The sequence below is a fragment of the Elgaria multicarinata genome, chromosome 1, assembly GCF_023053635.1.
Source record: "Elgaria multicarinata webbii isolate HBS135686 ecotype San Diego chromosome 1, rElgMul1.1.pri, whole genome shotgun sequence".
In the NCBI taxonomy this organism is placed as follows: Eukaryota; Metazoa; Chordata; class Lepidosauria; order Squamata; family Anguidae; genus Elgaria; species Elgaria multicarinata.
In genome coordinates, this window is record NC_086171.1 from 191913449 (window position 1) to 191927128 (window position 13680).

The following is a 13680-nucleotide window of genomic DNA, read 5'->3' on the forward strand; positions in this document are numbered from 1 at the left end:
CTGCAACATCTCGGGGACAGCTTATTGGTTTTCTCAAATTCATTCACTAGTTAAAATTATCCTTGCTGATTAGCCAGTGGAAGCAGCTTGCCATAGTCATTATAGGAAACCCTAGCCGATCCCACAGGAATACTAAAAAAAGTGTGACTTTATCTGTTCCTTGACTGAGAAAGCCAGTGTGGTGTAGTGGCTAGAGTGTCGGACTGAAAGTTGGGAGATCTGGGTTCTAGTCCCCACTCATGGAAGCTCACTGGGTGGCTTTGAGCCAATCACAGACTCTCATCCCAGCCCACCTCACAGGATTGTTGTTGTGAGGATAAAATGGAGAAGAGGAGGATTATCCACACTGCATTGGGTTCCTTAAGGAGGAAAAAAAGGCAAGATATAAACGTAATAAATTAAATACATGAATACATTGGACTGAATGTGCTCCTTTGGATTCCAGAAGTTTGAATTCATTATTACTTGAATCAGATTCTTAAATGTACTCTCAAAGTTGACATTTGAAGGCAGAAAGCAATTCTGTTTTCTCAGCTTTTATAAAAACTGAGTTCTATCTTTTTGATTATCCCATTATAAAACTGTGCTTTGACTTTGAATGCTAATGAACTTACTGTGGGACATGTTTTTCCAGGGCATATTTATATGATAAATGAAAACAAAATGAAGTCTTACTGCTAAACAAAACACCAGAGCAGTGCTATCAGTGTAGGTTTGTGACACATTGTGATTGTGTATCCATATTACATGTGGATATGGGTAGCCTTGCTGTAGGGCCAGTAGCCACATTTGTGACATTATCTAATTATGCTGACTGGGGAATGCTGGGAGCTGTAGAATATTTCACTGTCTAAACATGCATAGGATTGCACCTTTAACTGTTACATGTGGAAACATCCTGACCTTAATGTGGATTTATTTAAAATACTTTTATACTGCCTTTCAAAACAGCATGGCAAAACATTTAAAATAACAGCAATAATTCTCACATTTATAAAATAAAAATGGGCATACATTAATTTAAAACAGGGACAGGTAACTTGCAAGCTGAATGTGGCCTTTGGAGATTGCCTGTGTGCCCTGCCCCTGCCCCCAATTATTATCCAGAATCAAGGGATTCAAATTTGGGTTCTTAACAATGGTTTAACTGCTGCCTCCTTAAAGGCAGTGGGAGCCACAACTTCCCTAAGGGCATTAACCACTTTTGAGATCCAGATGATGAGCCTAGCCCTGGCAGATTTTAATATCCAGGAAAGGTATGGATCTAAATAGTAATTGGTAGTAAAATAGTAAATCATCAGACTGCGCACGAAAACAACATGAGCAAATGGAACCCTGGCCATATCCACCTCTGACTGTGTCAAACCCATGGCATCCAAATCGGAATGAATTTGAGGGATTTTATCAGCAAAATATAATACAAACACATCACATTGAGCCTTTGAGGGTTCGCTCTGATCTCCCAGACCTATAGAGAGTAGACTTTTCACCATTTGGAAAAAGCTCTTCTGACTGATATAGACTTCCATCAGACAGGTGTTTTATTGCACGCTCAGGTCCCACTCATGACGTCATCTGTCTCCCGCCACTTCTAGCTTTCTTCGCACCACAAAAAAAACACTCCAGTAAGTCTGACTTATTTTTAAAGACAGAAGTTGCCACTATCTCCTGCTGTGTACAGGAGAAACAGTGGGATCAAAATGGCCCTACGTGCATGCAAGTTGTTTATTTCCTCTTTCCAAAGAGGAAGTAATGAGGGAGAAACACGTGAGAAGAGAAGCGACGGTAAGCAAACACGATTATCCCCTGTGATGATACTCATTGTGAGACCCAAGGGTGATAAGAAGTACGATTTTTTTTTTTGAGAAGTAAGATTTCATCACTGCAGAGTAAACCCTAAAGTAGTCTCTCGCCTGTGTTCATTTGTGCTTGTCACAAGTTATTCACCACCTGCACTCTAGCAGTTGACCCAGTGGTTTCATAGTGGGGGACCCTACTCACATGTTTCACCCACCCTATTCAGGCTGAACACAAGACTGGGCCTCCAGTTAGTCATCTGTCTCCTTCACATGTTACAAGCCCTTCTCTTACTAAACTCCACCTCAAGTTCCTCTGCCAGGTGCTGGCCTTGTGTTACTGGGGCAGTAGGAGAGGACAGTCTCAGTCTGGAGCTCCAGTTAATTTTCAGTCAGCTTCATGTATTCAAAGACCTTCTCCCTGCTTTCTGTCAGATCCAGTGCTTCCTGCCTTCTCTGCATCACACACAAATCCTTGGTAGCTACTTTAGACTGATTACTCTGTTACAGTTCATAAGCAGATTTCTTTCAGCAGTGTGTTGGGACGGGTGGGGGTAGGGGGAGAGCAACAGGGAATTTGCTGTCTAGTTTTTTGCACCGGACTAAGGTTTACCAACACAAGTAAATAATAATGTCATCCATGGCACTGCTGCTAGGAGACCACTGATGACACAAGCCAGTCAGATAAGGACAGAGTGAAATCTGAAGCCAGAAGTCACCTTGCTTAATGGAGACAGGTCAACTGCTCCAGCGTTTTCAACAGGATCAAAGTGTCACAGGTGGTGACCTTATTAGTGAGCAATATGCACATCTGACAACTCACTTTACGTCAAAGACAGACCTCTGTGCTATCCCCCCTCCATTCAACCAGCCCTTTATATTGAATTTTCATCCTTGTAAGATGCAAAGATTGCTTGTTAGGCCACACGACTCCTGCTTTTCCTCAGTTTGTTGTTTGGAGAGGATTTAAAAGGACTCATTCTAGCATGGCGAACTCTCTTTACCAAGCAGTCTAATGCCCTGTCCCCAAGATTCTGTCACAAGGCCAAAACAGCCATTATGTTAAATAACTGAAATTTGTTCTTGTTTACTCTAGCATAAGCGCAGGACCCCCAATCCAGATGGGAACCCTAATGTGTGTGGGGCTTTAATCCTGTGTTCCACATGCACACTGCAGTCCCTATCTGGATTGCACCCTCTCACCTACAATTTATAGTACCAAATAAAAATCGTGGCCTTAGCTAGACCTACCTTTTATCACATGACAGAGGAGGGAAGATCTCGCATTGTGTTTAATGCAAGATCGCTCCTCCGTTTACACGTGAGGTGCGACAACCTCAGGAGGAGAGGCGTTGCACCCGCCCTTTTTTTAAAAAAGCAGCAGGAGCGCTTGAGCGCTGAAAGGTAAGTGTTTTTTAAAAATAATTTAATTTCCCCACTCCCCCCACCCTACCCCCAATGGGCACAGCGCTCCTGAGGAGCCCTGCATCCCGTGTGTGGCTCCCAGCTCTGTGCAAGGAATTGCGTGGAGCCGGGTCAACCTGCGGCAACGGGCCACACGTTCTGCGGTCTCAGGCTCAGCCCAAGACTGCAAAAAAACCAGGCCCAAGGTGTAGGGCTCTATCCCGGAGCAAGGGATAGATCCCGGGATCCCCTGTGTGTCATGTGGACGCACAGGGATGATCCCGGGGTTCGCCATGGGATAAAGCCCCATCTAGCTAAGGCCCCTGTTGCTTTAATGGATCCCTGCTTGACATTATAAACTGCAGGTTTTGGGTAGCCCAAAAAGGATTAGGATGGGGCCCCAGTGTGTGGGGAAGACATGCATAGGCTCTCCTCAAGCCTTTGCTGAATGTGATCGTAGCTGGCAGTGATGTCCACGCTAGTGGGGCGGAGCTAGCATGTGCAGCCCTGGTCCCCCATCAAAGGCTCATTGAAGGAAACAAAGGTTGGGGTCTTTATTCATATCGTATTGTTTGTGTTACAGCTGGTCATAAAGGGCTTTGCCTTCAATAACATAAGCATGTGAAATGCATTTCAGGCCAAAGCATGAATTAAAGGGCAATCTCATTATGTGGGAGATCTGTGGCCGGCTCTTCCAATGTTTTCCTGCCAAATTGCTCGTTGCAGTGGCAGAGCGAGGGGGTTCAATCCTTTCTCCCTACCTCTGGGACAGTTTCCTAACCTTGCAGTTGTTAGCAGTGCCTTGTGGGAGGAGCTATTTAGATCAGGAAACCATTATGAGGAGGAAGGGAAAAGCACACACACACACACACACCCCTTCACTGACTGTGCTATGAGCACATTGAGAGACTCCCCGCAGCTGCATTTTATTAAAAAAAAAGAGAAAATGCTGGGCGATCCAAGCACAATTCTTACATCAATAATGAATAGCTTGAACCTAAGCCAAAGAACATTAAAATCTCAGAAGGGCCATTTCTGAAGGAAAGGAAAAGGGGAATTAAATTAGAAATCAAGGCAACATTTGCAATATCATAAGGAAGAGTGTAATTAGCAAAAACAGTAATCAGTCCTTTTGGTTCTTCAGTTAAGCAGGTTTTTTTTGTTTTTGTTTTTTACAGTTTATTGCAGTCAATAGACCATTCCAACAGTTAAGCAGTTGTAAAATTGTTTCCCCAATCTTAATGACATAATGCTTTGATCCACACAAAGGGAATGTCTAGACGATGGCTTATCCCGGGGATCGCCCCGGGATCATCCCTGTGTGTCCACAAGACGCACAGCGGATCCCCGGGGGCAGGGAGGGAAGATCCCTCCATTTCCCCAGGATAACTGGGATGGCTTTTAGCCTAATTTCTCCTGCAGTCTCAGGATCGTCCCGAGACTGTGGGAGATGTGGGCAGCCATCCCGGTTTTGTCCCAGCTCTTCACAAGTAAACGCGAGGAGCTGGGAACCGGGAACAGCGCACAGAGCCCCTCAAGCGCTCTGTGCCCATCGGGGGTGGGAAGGGGAGCGGGGTCAGGGTTTGTTTTGTTTTGTTTTACCTTTAAATTTTTGCTGGAGCGCTCGTGCACTCCAGCTCTTCTGATGGAAAAAAAATGGCTACCACTATGGGTGCGATGCCCAGGATGTCATGTGGCCCATATGGACTGAGGGGGAGGATCTCACGATCAGCATATTGTGAGATCCTCCCCTGGTGTAGACAAGCCCAAAGACAATATAGGGAAAGAGCCATTTAATTTCCCCCCTCTCATTTAGATACATACTCTTAATTTCTACAATAAGGATTTTCATAGCCTTGTGTGAATCAGATAAACAACATCACTATGAAGTAGGTTACTAGTAGTACCTATTTACAGATGAAGAATTGGAGATTCCCACTTAAGTTGCCTTCATAATTAATGTTACGGATAGAAATAAAGTCCCCCTTCTACAAATCAAATGTCAAATCCATCTTAATAATTAATATTAGTCCATCTTAATAATTAAATCCATCTTAATAATTTCAAATCCATCTTAAAAAGTTTAATCTACTCTTCATATGTAGCACTCAGATGTTCTATACTGGAGGGTAACAGTGCTCTTTGGAATGTGCCACTTAGAAAGCTCCATCTATCCATTGGTGCTGAGTTGGGATTGAACCCATGCCTTTCATGGGGAAGTCCAAAAATGTATGCCCTAGATTTATGCCTTCTCATTCTACAGGAATTTCATGTTGGTTGGCTGCCTATTGGTAATACTCAAAACCATTTACTTTCTTTCCTAGGCCCTGAATACTTGAAGAGGAGGCTGCTCCAGGAGCTCATGGAGAATGAAGAGAATATAGAAAATATGGAAGAAGAGGCACCACCTGTGGAAGAGCCCCCTCAGCCAACATCTCCTGAAAGTCCTCCATCCGATGAGCCAGATTCCACCAAACCCAAGGAAAGTCCAGCTCGAACTCCATCACCAGCTGGAACACCACCTGAGGCCAAGCGTGCCAAGCAGGGTTCCCAGAAAGATGGTTCTCGTGGCCCTGGGACCTGGAATGGGGATCACACAAAGGATGGGAGTAACACAGGAAGTAGGCCCAACACACCTTCGCAGGCTCTTTTGGCGCCAGTAGAGAAGTCGGCTGGTTCCAGCAGGCCCGCTTCCCGGAGCCCCAGCCGACACAGTCACGTGAGGATTGCTGCTGAGCAGATGGAGATCAAACCCCTTCAGAGGATACATCAGGAAGGCGATGTCGCGTTATTTCAGGGCTATCACAGTTACGCTGTGAGGACCTCCCCGGTTACCCCTCCATTGGACTTTGAGGAAGAATCATTCCCTGACTCCAAATTGCCTGCCAAGCCAAGTACCCCAGAACCAAAAACTGATGTGAAGGCTATTGAACCAAAAGTGGAGCTACCGAAGAGGGGAGGTACACCGGTCCCTCAGCACGAAGCAGCACATGAAGAGAAAAAAGTGCTCAGAGCAGAACCGAAGCAGGAGCTCAAGCAACACCCTCCCCCTGAACACAAAGCAGAAGAAAAAACGGAAGCTGCAATTGAAGGGAAGCCTGAACGGAAGCCTGAAACTAAGGCGGCGGCCAAAATTGAGCCCAAGGCTGTGGTGAAAAAAGTTCCTCTGCCAGAAGTGGCAACAAAGGAGGTGGAAGAACATGAAGAGGTGATGTTGGGCTGTCTCCACAGGGGAGGGGAGAGGGTTGGTTTTTTTTAGTAGGACAGTGGGGAGGGGGTCAGGTAGGAAAACAATCATCTGACAACCACATACTAAATTTTCCATTCACTGTACTGGTGACAGTTGTGCCTCGTTTTCATGTAGAACAGCCAGGGGTGGCCCACCCATAACGGTGAACTAAGTGGTCATCTACGGTGCCAAGTTAAGTAGGGCGTCAAGTTTGAGGAATATGACCGAGGTTGTGGAGGTGAGAGTGACAATGCAGGACATCCTCCTGCTCCACTGCTGATCCCAGTTGAGAAACTCCCCAAGATCAGCTGCTTCCTTTGCCCTCGGGATGACCCTAGGGAAGGGTGACCATATGAAAAGGAGGACACGGCTCCTGTATCTTTAACAGTTGTTTTGAAAAGGGAATTTCAGCAGGTGTCATTTGTATGCATGCAGCCCCTGGTGAAATTTCCTCTTTGTCATCACAGTTAAAGCTGCAGGAGCCCTGCCCTCTTTTAAATCTGGTCACTCTAGTATAGCTCCTGCAGCTTTAACTGTTGTGATGAAGAGGGAATTTCACCAGGTTCTCCATATATACAAATGACACCTGCTGAAATTCCCTTTTCTATGCAACTGTTAAAGATACAGGAGCCCTGTCCTCCTTGTCATATGGTCACCCTAGCCTAGGGATTTGCAGTGCCTTGTTGGTCATGTTGCCCCGAAAATGCAAATAGGACCCTTCTGCCAGGGAGCTCCCTTGGGCGTTGCAGATGGGACCTCTGTTCCTTTGCAGAACGGACAACTGTGCTCGTCTCCTTTGCTGTTTTTATTGGACCCGCTATGCTGATACTGCCCTACCCCCAGAATGCTTTGTCTCAAAACCTGCAGAGATTTCCAGGGGATATAACTGGGGTCTTGTGCCCTATCCTAACCACCACCAGGCAACGTATTTTGGGCTTATGATTGCTATGCTCATTGACCCTAATTTGTGTATGTATAATTAAGCCGTAGATTTGTAAAAACAAAAGTCTAATTGTGGCTGAATGGATTGCTTGATCAATCAGTAGTGTGAAGTATAAAGGGGTGTTCTGTTTTGTTTTAAAGCAGAGGCACCATTGATAGACTTTTAAGAGCTTCTAACTATGACTTCTTCATGTTACTCTGTAAATCTCTCACCCCCTAATAAAGAATCCAATACTGCTTAGCTTGAACATATGCTAAAATGGAGTCAGTTCAGATTCCTATTCATAGGGCCAAGACAGAAGGAGAACGGTTTAATAGATGGGCATTTTGGTGAAATTTGGAGACCTGTTTGCTAGGGTGGGCTAGATAGGCTTTCTTATGCCATCAGTAGTTGCTTGTATTTTGAAACTGTGTTTCCTAGCCGATGTGGCCTTAGGGTGTCAGGTCCACAGAGCTATTATGACTGGTCTACTTTCAGTCAGTGTTTCAAATGCCTTACACGAATCTATGACGCAGCCACATTTGGCATAACTGTGTACAGTTTTGATTGCCTCAGCTCAAAAAGTGTACCGTAGGCCAGGCAAATCCTGCAGGAGAAAGCAACCCAATTGGTCAAGGAGGTGGGAGCACCTTCATTATGAGGAAAGGTTAAAGCCTTTGGGGATTTTAGTTGAGAAAAAAGACTGCTGAAGAGCAGTGGAGTGGGGAGGGAGCATGAGAAAGATTTATACGATTATGCATAGTGTGGTGAAAGTAGATAGAGCAGCCTTCCCCAACTTGGTGCCCTCTAGATGGCTTACTGGAGCTTCCCATGCTGGCTGGGAGTGATGGGAGCCATTGTCCAATACAACTGGAGGAGGAAAACTGGGATAAAGAGGGGTCAGTGTGGTGTAGTGGTTACAGTGTTGGACTGAAAGCATTTTTACACCAGGGAAAATCCGGCAACTCTGCCACAGCTTCCTGTTTCCATTTTCATCCCATGATCATGATGTGCTCTCGTTACACACACTTCCCTTCCCCCACCCCTTTTCCCTTTTAACCAGGAGTTCTTTATGTTTAATTTATGCAGCCACAAGACGGCACTGTAGTCTGCCTTTGGTTATATTGTGATTTCCTCTTTTCGTGCTGAAACAGAAAGGGTTTTTTTGTTACTAGTTTTTTTTTCTGTTTCAAATTAAGCCACAGCAATCCCAAAGTATGAGAGGCACTGGAGGTTTACAGTGTAATGTAATTGACCCGGAAACTTCTGTGAATGGCCATTCACAAGTGTGCTATAAATAGCTTGGTTAGAGAAGCTCTGAGGCCATAGCTAGGCCTAAGGTTTGGATTGTCCAGGGGTCAAACCTTTTCATCTAGGTGACACACAGGGGATCCAGTCCTCAGGCAGGGGCGAACTCTGGATGTTCCCAGGATAAACCTTAGGTCTAGCTGTGGCCCAAGGCATGGGAGATCCAAGTTCTAGTCCCCACTCAGCCATGAAGCTCACAGGGTAACTTTGGGCCAGCTCCTTACAAAGTGTGTGTGGGGAAGTGGGATATAAATATAATAAATAAATAAATAGCTACCCACCCACCCAGATTTCATGATACTATGACTTCGGGCTTACACAATGGAACTGATTGGCAGTAGGTTTAACGCCAACATAGGAACGTACTTCTTCACGCAATGCTTATGGAATTTGCTGCCAGAAAATTCTCTGCTGGCTTAGATGGCTTTAAATGCGATTTGACAAATGTATGGAGGAGGGCAGCTTGTTGGTTGTTATTAGCCACTTTCCATGTTCAGAGGCAGTAAGTATGCCACTGAATACCAGCTGCTGAGGACAACAGTGTGGGCAAGTGGTTGCCTTCATGTCCTGCTGGTGTGCATCTGGTTGGCCGCTGTGTAAAACTTCAGCTGGTCTGGGGTCAGACATCATGACAACCTGCAGTTAGTCTAAAATGGAAGCAAAAGCTTCCGAACTCCACCTTGTAGCCAGACCGGAAGGGTGGGTGGGAGTGCATGAATACAGGGCTTGCTGCGGATGGTCCTCATAATGCTAAACCTTGGTTTAGCGTTATGTGTGGACAAGCCATGTCTATGTAGAATAAAAATATACCTTGAGGTTTTTCCATAAGCCAATCTTTTAAGGATTTTTTTTAATTCTTTCTCTTTTAAAAAAGAAAAGGAAAATAAGAACAAAAGAACATAAGAGCCCTGCTGGATCAGACCAAGGGTCCATCTAGTCCAGCACTCAGTTTACATAGTGGCCAACCAGCTGTTGACCAGGGACCCACAGGCAGGACATGGGCGCAACAGTACCCTCCCACCCATGTTCCCCAGCAACTGGTGTATATAGTCTTACTGCCTCTGATACTGGAAGTAGCACATAGCCATCAGGACTATAATTATCACAGTGGATAATATTATATTCTTGGATGTGTGTTTTTCTTAGGGACCTAACACTATCATCATCTGCATGGTCATCTTATTGAACATTGGCCTGTCCATCTTATTTGTGCATTTCCTGACATGATGAGATGCTAAGGCAAGGTAAGGATGATGAAGCATGCAGGAGCTTTGAGTGCCCTGTTGTTTTTTGACGTTTGGCGCAGGAGATAAGGGCTGCAGCCTTCCCCCAGGAAGCCCTCATCTGACATCCCTTGCAGAGGGAGGGAGTGCAAGTGTCAGTAAATGGAGCTCACGTTAGCGGCGGAGGCAGCTGTTCCTCCTCCTCTGCCATCCTCTCCAAAGACCCACTAAACCGGGGTCTCCACCCCAACAACTCCTCTTCATGCCATTTCTCTCTTTCAATGGCGGTGAGGCTTGGGAATCACACAAGCAAGAACTTTGCTCGATTTAGCACAGCAAGGGACTTCTCACTTCTACTTTGAGGTCGATGATGGGGAAGAGGGCTGCCCAGCCTTTCCTCCACGACATGATGGCTGCTGCCCCTGCCAAATTATGAATCAGGGAAAGAGAGCTGAGAATGTGGGGATAGAGAAAGATGAGGCTGAAAGGGGAAACGGTTTCATGGTCTAGTGATGGGGGTTGGCTATGGGCTTCTGATTCCTTATAAAAGAATGGAGAGTCATCGTCCCCACCCCATCCCACTCCAGTTAAAAGCTTTTTACAGCCACAATCCTATATACACTTATTTGAGTAACACCAATTGAACTTGATAGGACGTCTGAGTAGACATGCATAGGATTGTAATGTAAGGGTGGCACATTAAAGTATCAGTAATTATGACTTCTGTTACCATTGCACCTCCCTAATGTTTCTCTTTCTCTGACTTTTGTCCTTACAGAAGTTTCTGCTGATGTAGGCAATAGACCTTGTCAGGGATATAACATCATCCATTCAGAGCCATCTAATGTGGAAGGAGCTTAGAAGAACCCAGTGGTTGCACTGAGGTCATAAACTTATATACAGTGTTTATGAATCAAGCTGTTTAGCCCCAACCGTGGGTGATCTCTTCCGCCTAGCAGGAAGAAGCCTTGAATTTTGCGACCCTCCCCCCCTCATTCTTCCTTTCGTTGTGAACGAGAATCGCCTTAAAGGTTCATGAGTTTGGTGAACTATTGTGCTGCTGTTTGAAGAAACAAGGGGTTCATCTATAATTGTGGAAAGAAAAACGAAGCAGCCTCCATGAAAATAGCTGACTTTGCTGGAAGAGTCATCGTTACAGATGTCCTAAAGAACATCATGTTTCTAAATCATGCTGCAGAATGGTTATAGCTGTGGATTTAACTTCCCCACCCGAACCAAGACTATATTGAATCAGATGCTAGGAAAGGCTGTTTTCCCTGCTGCTATATAATTCTAAATCATTCTGTTTAGAAGTCCAGACTCTAAAGCGGGCAAAAACCATTTATTTGAATAGCAGATCCTGTTCTAGGATGTAAGTGAATCCACAGTGAAATATGTCTTCTCCTATCATACTGTCTGATGAATTTCAGTGTAAAAGGTGCTTAAATGAGTGTAAGCAATCCCCACAAGTGGATCCCTTGCAGTATTGCTGAGTAGTAATTAGATGGAGTGAATCTTTTTTCTTAGAGCTTAAGGAAACTGCAAAACTAGAGGCTGCATTTCTGAATGTGTACTACTGTAAGTACTAGTAGATGATATCTGTGCTCGTTTAGTAATTAAGCAGTGCCTTGGCATTCTCTTTGTTGCTGAGAGTTGCCTACTCCCCAGAGTTTAGACAAGTAGTGAGATCCACTTTGCACATTATCCTTTTCAGATGCATGCGTGACTTGGCATCTGCGAAACCTTAAAAATGTAATGTGTGGATCTGCCCTAAATGTGCCTGGATGTTTTTACCCCCTTCCCTTTTTGAACAAAGCATGGACTTCTGAGTCAATTTCAAAAAGCTTTCTAAAAAGTGCCTTATTTAAAACTGACTGTGAATTTTTGTGTACACTGACACTCCGTAGGACAGCAGCAGCTGGTTAAAAAATTAGGAAGTGAAAGAAAGAGACTGAAGAATGAGTGGCTTTTTAAAAAGGAGACTCTAGTTGTAGATGCCCGAAGGTGAATGGCTTATAAATATGGTGCCACGGACATACAACAGGTAGACGCAAAGGATAGTATTTTCAGATTATGAATTGCTGAAAATGAATTTGGAAAGCAGGAGTGATAATATATTGTGCCTTTCCCCTTTCTTTTTATATAATAATCAAATTATACTGTAAATTGAAGGAGGAGGGATATGTTACCTTTGCCCAAAGCTATGTATTGGAACAGTCCTCAGAAAAAAATAGGTGAGAGTGTTCGGGGAACATCCACATAACATGGGGTGATAACAGTTTTGTGTTTTATTCTTAACTCTTTTTCTCTTCTCCAGGCTATTTACTTTTGAAATTCGACAGCCTGGTTCCTGGCTCTTCAGCCGCCAGGTGTACATTTCAATATGCCAGTTTCTTAGTTTATAACTATGTATGTGATTTTTCTAGGAAAGACCTAAAGTGACCTTATTTATCACAAAGCACCAAATTTGATACTTTTGAAAGTGCTAGGATTGTTTCCCCCAACCCAATCTTGCTTGTTACAAATGTGATGTGCTGTCGTTGTTACGCTTTCCTCCTTGCAATGTAGGGTGGCCTGGAGTCTTATTTTACATAGGGAAGTCCTCTATTTGAAGGCATCCTCTATTTGAACGTCCCTCCAGTCCAAGTCAGGTTTAAAGATGAAGAACCATAGGAAAATTGGCCATCAACAATTAGCATGTGGACAGCAGACAAAACAGGCGCACAGGTGACCTGGTTACATAGGTGACCTGGTTCCCCACTATGGTGAGAGGTATCATTTTTCTATTTAAATTATACTAATTATTTCTAAATTCGCCTCTATGCTTATAAATTAGCGCATGCAGTTTTTGCGCACCCCTGTGTCCCTTTTGGCCTCTCTTTCGGCATCGCATGTCCTCTTTTTTGGTAATGTGTAACTGGCCACCCTATTACAATGTGATGAAAAAAGTAGGTAGGTTTGCTTTGTGGCATGTATAAATATATAGGCCAGGATTCAGAGGGCTACATTAGGCATGCCCAAAGACTTGTATGCGTCCAGTGGATTATATATTGTCTCTTTTGAACAGCTGAAACTCCATATCAGATTGCAAACTGCTTTTGAAATTTGTCACTTTCAAATACAGATTGCTATTTGATGTGCAGTGACTACAATTCCAATGAGGCCAAAACTCCATTTTGTGTCCTGTTCTTCTGATCCTAACCGTATAGGTTCTATGTGTACACACACACATATATTTATATGTGTAATTCTCTTATAAAAGAGAGAGAAAGATCCTTAGGGCTCGTGCACACACTGTTAGCTTTCAGCCACTACAAAATGTAGTAACTGCTGTGTTTACATACCGGTAGCCACAAGTCTACCTTCAAGAAGTAACAATAAGTAATTCAGTAGAACAGGAACGGGTCACATATAATGGCCCCGTTCAGACAACACGCTAAACCATGCTGCTTAACCACAAAATGGCTAATGGAATGCATGGTTTAGCGTGTTGTCTGAATGGGGCCACTACACCAAGCAGGATATTCCAGTATGAAAGTGGTATGAAAGCAGTATATAAAAGGCAGGAACCACACCAAGCAGGATATAGCGGTATGAAAGCAGTATATGGTAGGTGTCAATGGGCCCCAACAGTTGTCAGTGCACTTCAATACCACTATAAAGCAGCAGTGTGGCTCCTACATTTTATATACCGCTTTCGTACCACTTTCATAGTGGAACATCTGCTTGGTATAGATGAGCCCTGTGTGGCTGCCAGACACTTTTGAGTTTCTTGCCATCTTTCTTCTAGAATCTGGA

General features: G+C 44.3%; 1 protein-coding gene across 1 annotated transcript in view; it reads left to right on the plus strand.

Moving 5' to 3' along the window:
* Positions 1-13293, plus strand: part of JPH2 (junctophilin 2) — an 87640-nt gene extending 74347 nt beyond the window's left edge. Inside the window, exons 4-6 of the mRNA XM_063145797.1 lie at positions 5525-6408; positions 9806-9903; positions 10661-13293. Of these exons, the coding sequence (XP_063001867.1) occupies positions 5525-6408; positions 9806-9886 (965 nt within the window). The 3' untranslated portion in view covers positions 9887-9903; positions 10661-13293. The remainder of the gene's footprint in view (positions 1-5524; positions 6409-9805; positions 9904-10660) is intronic.
* Positions 13294-13680: the final 387 nt, after the last annotated feature.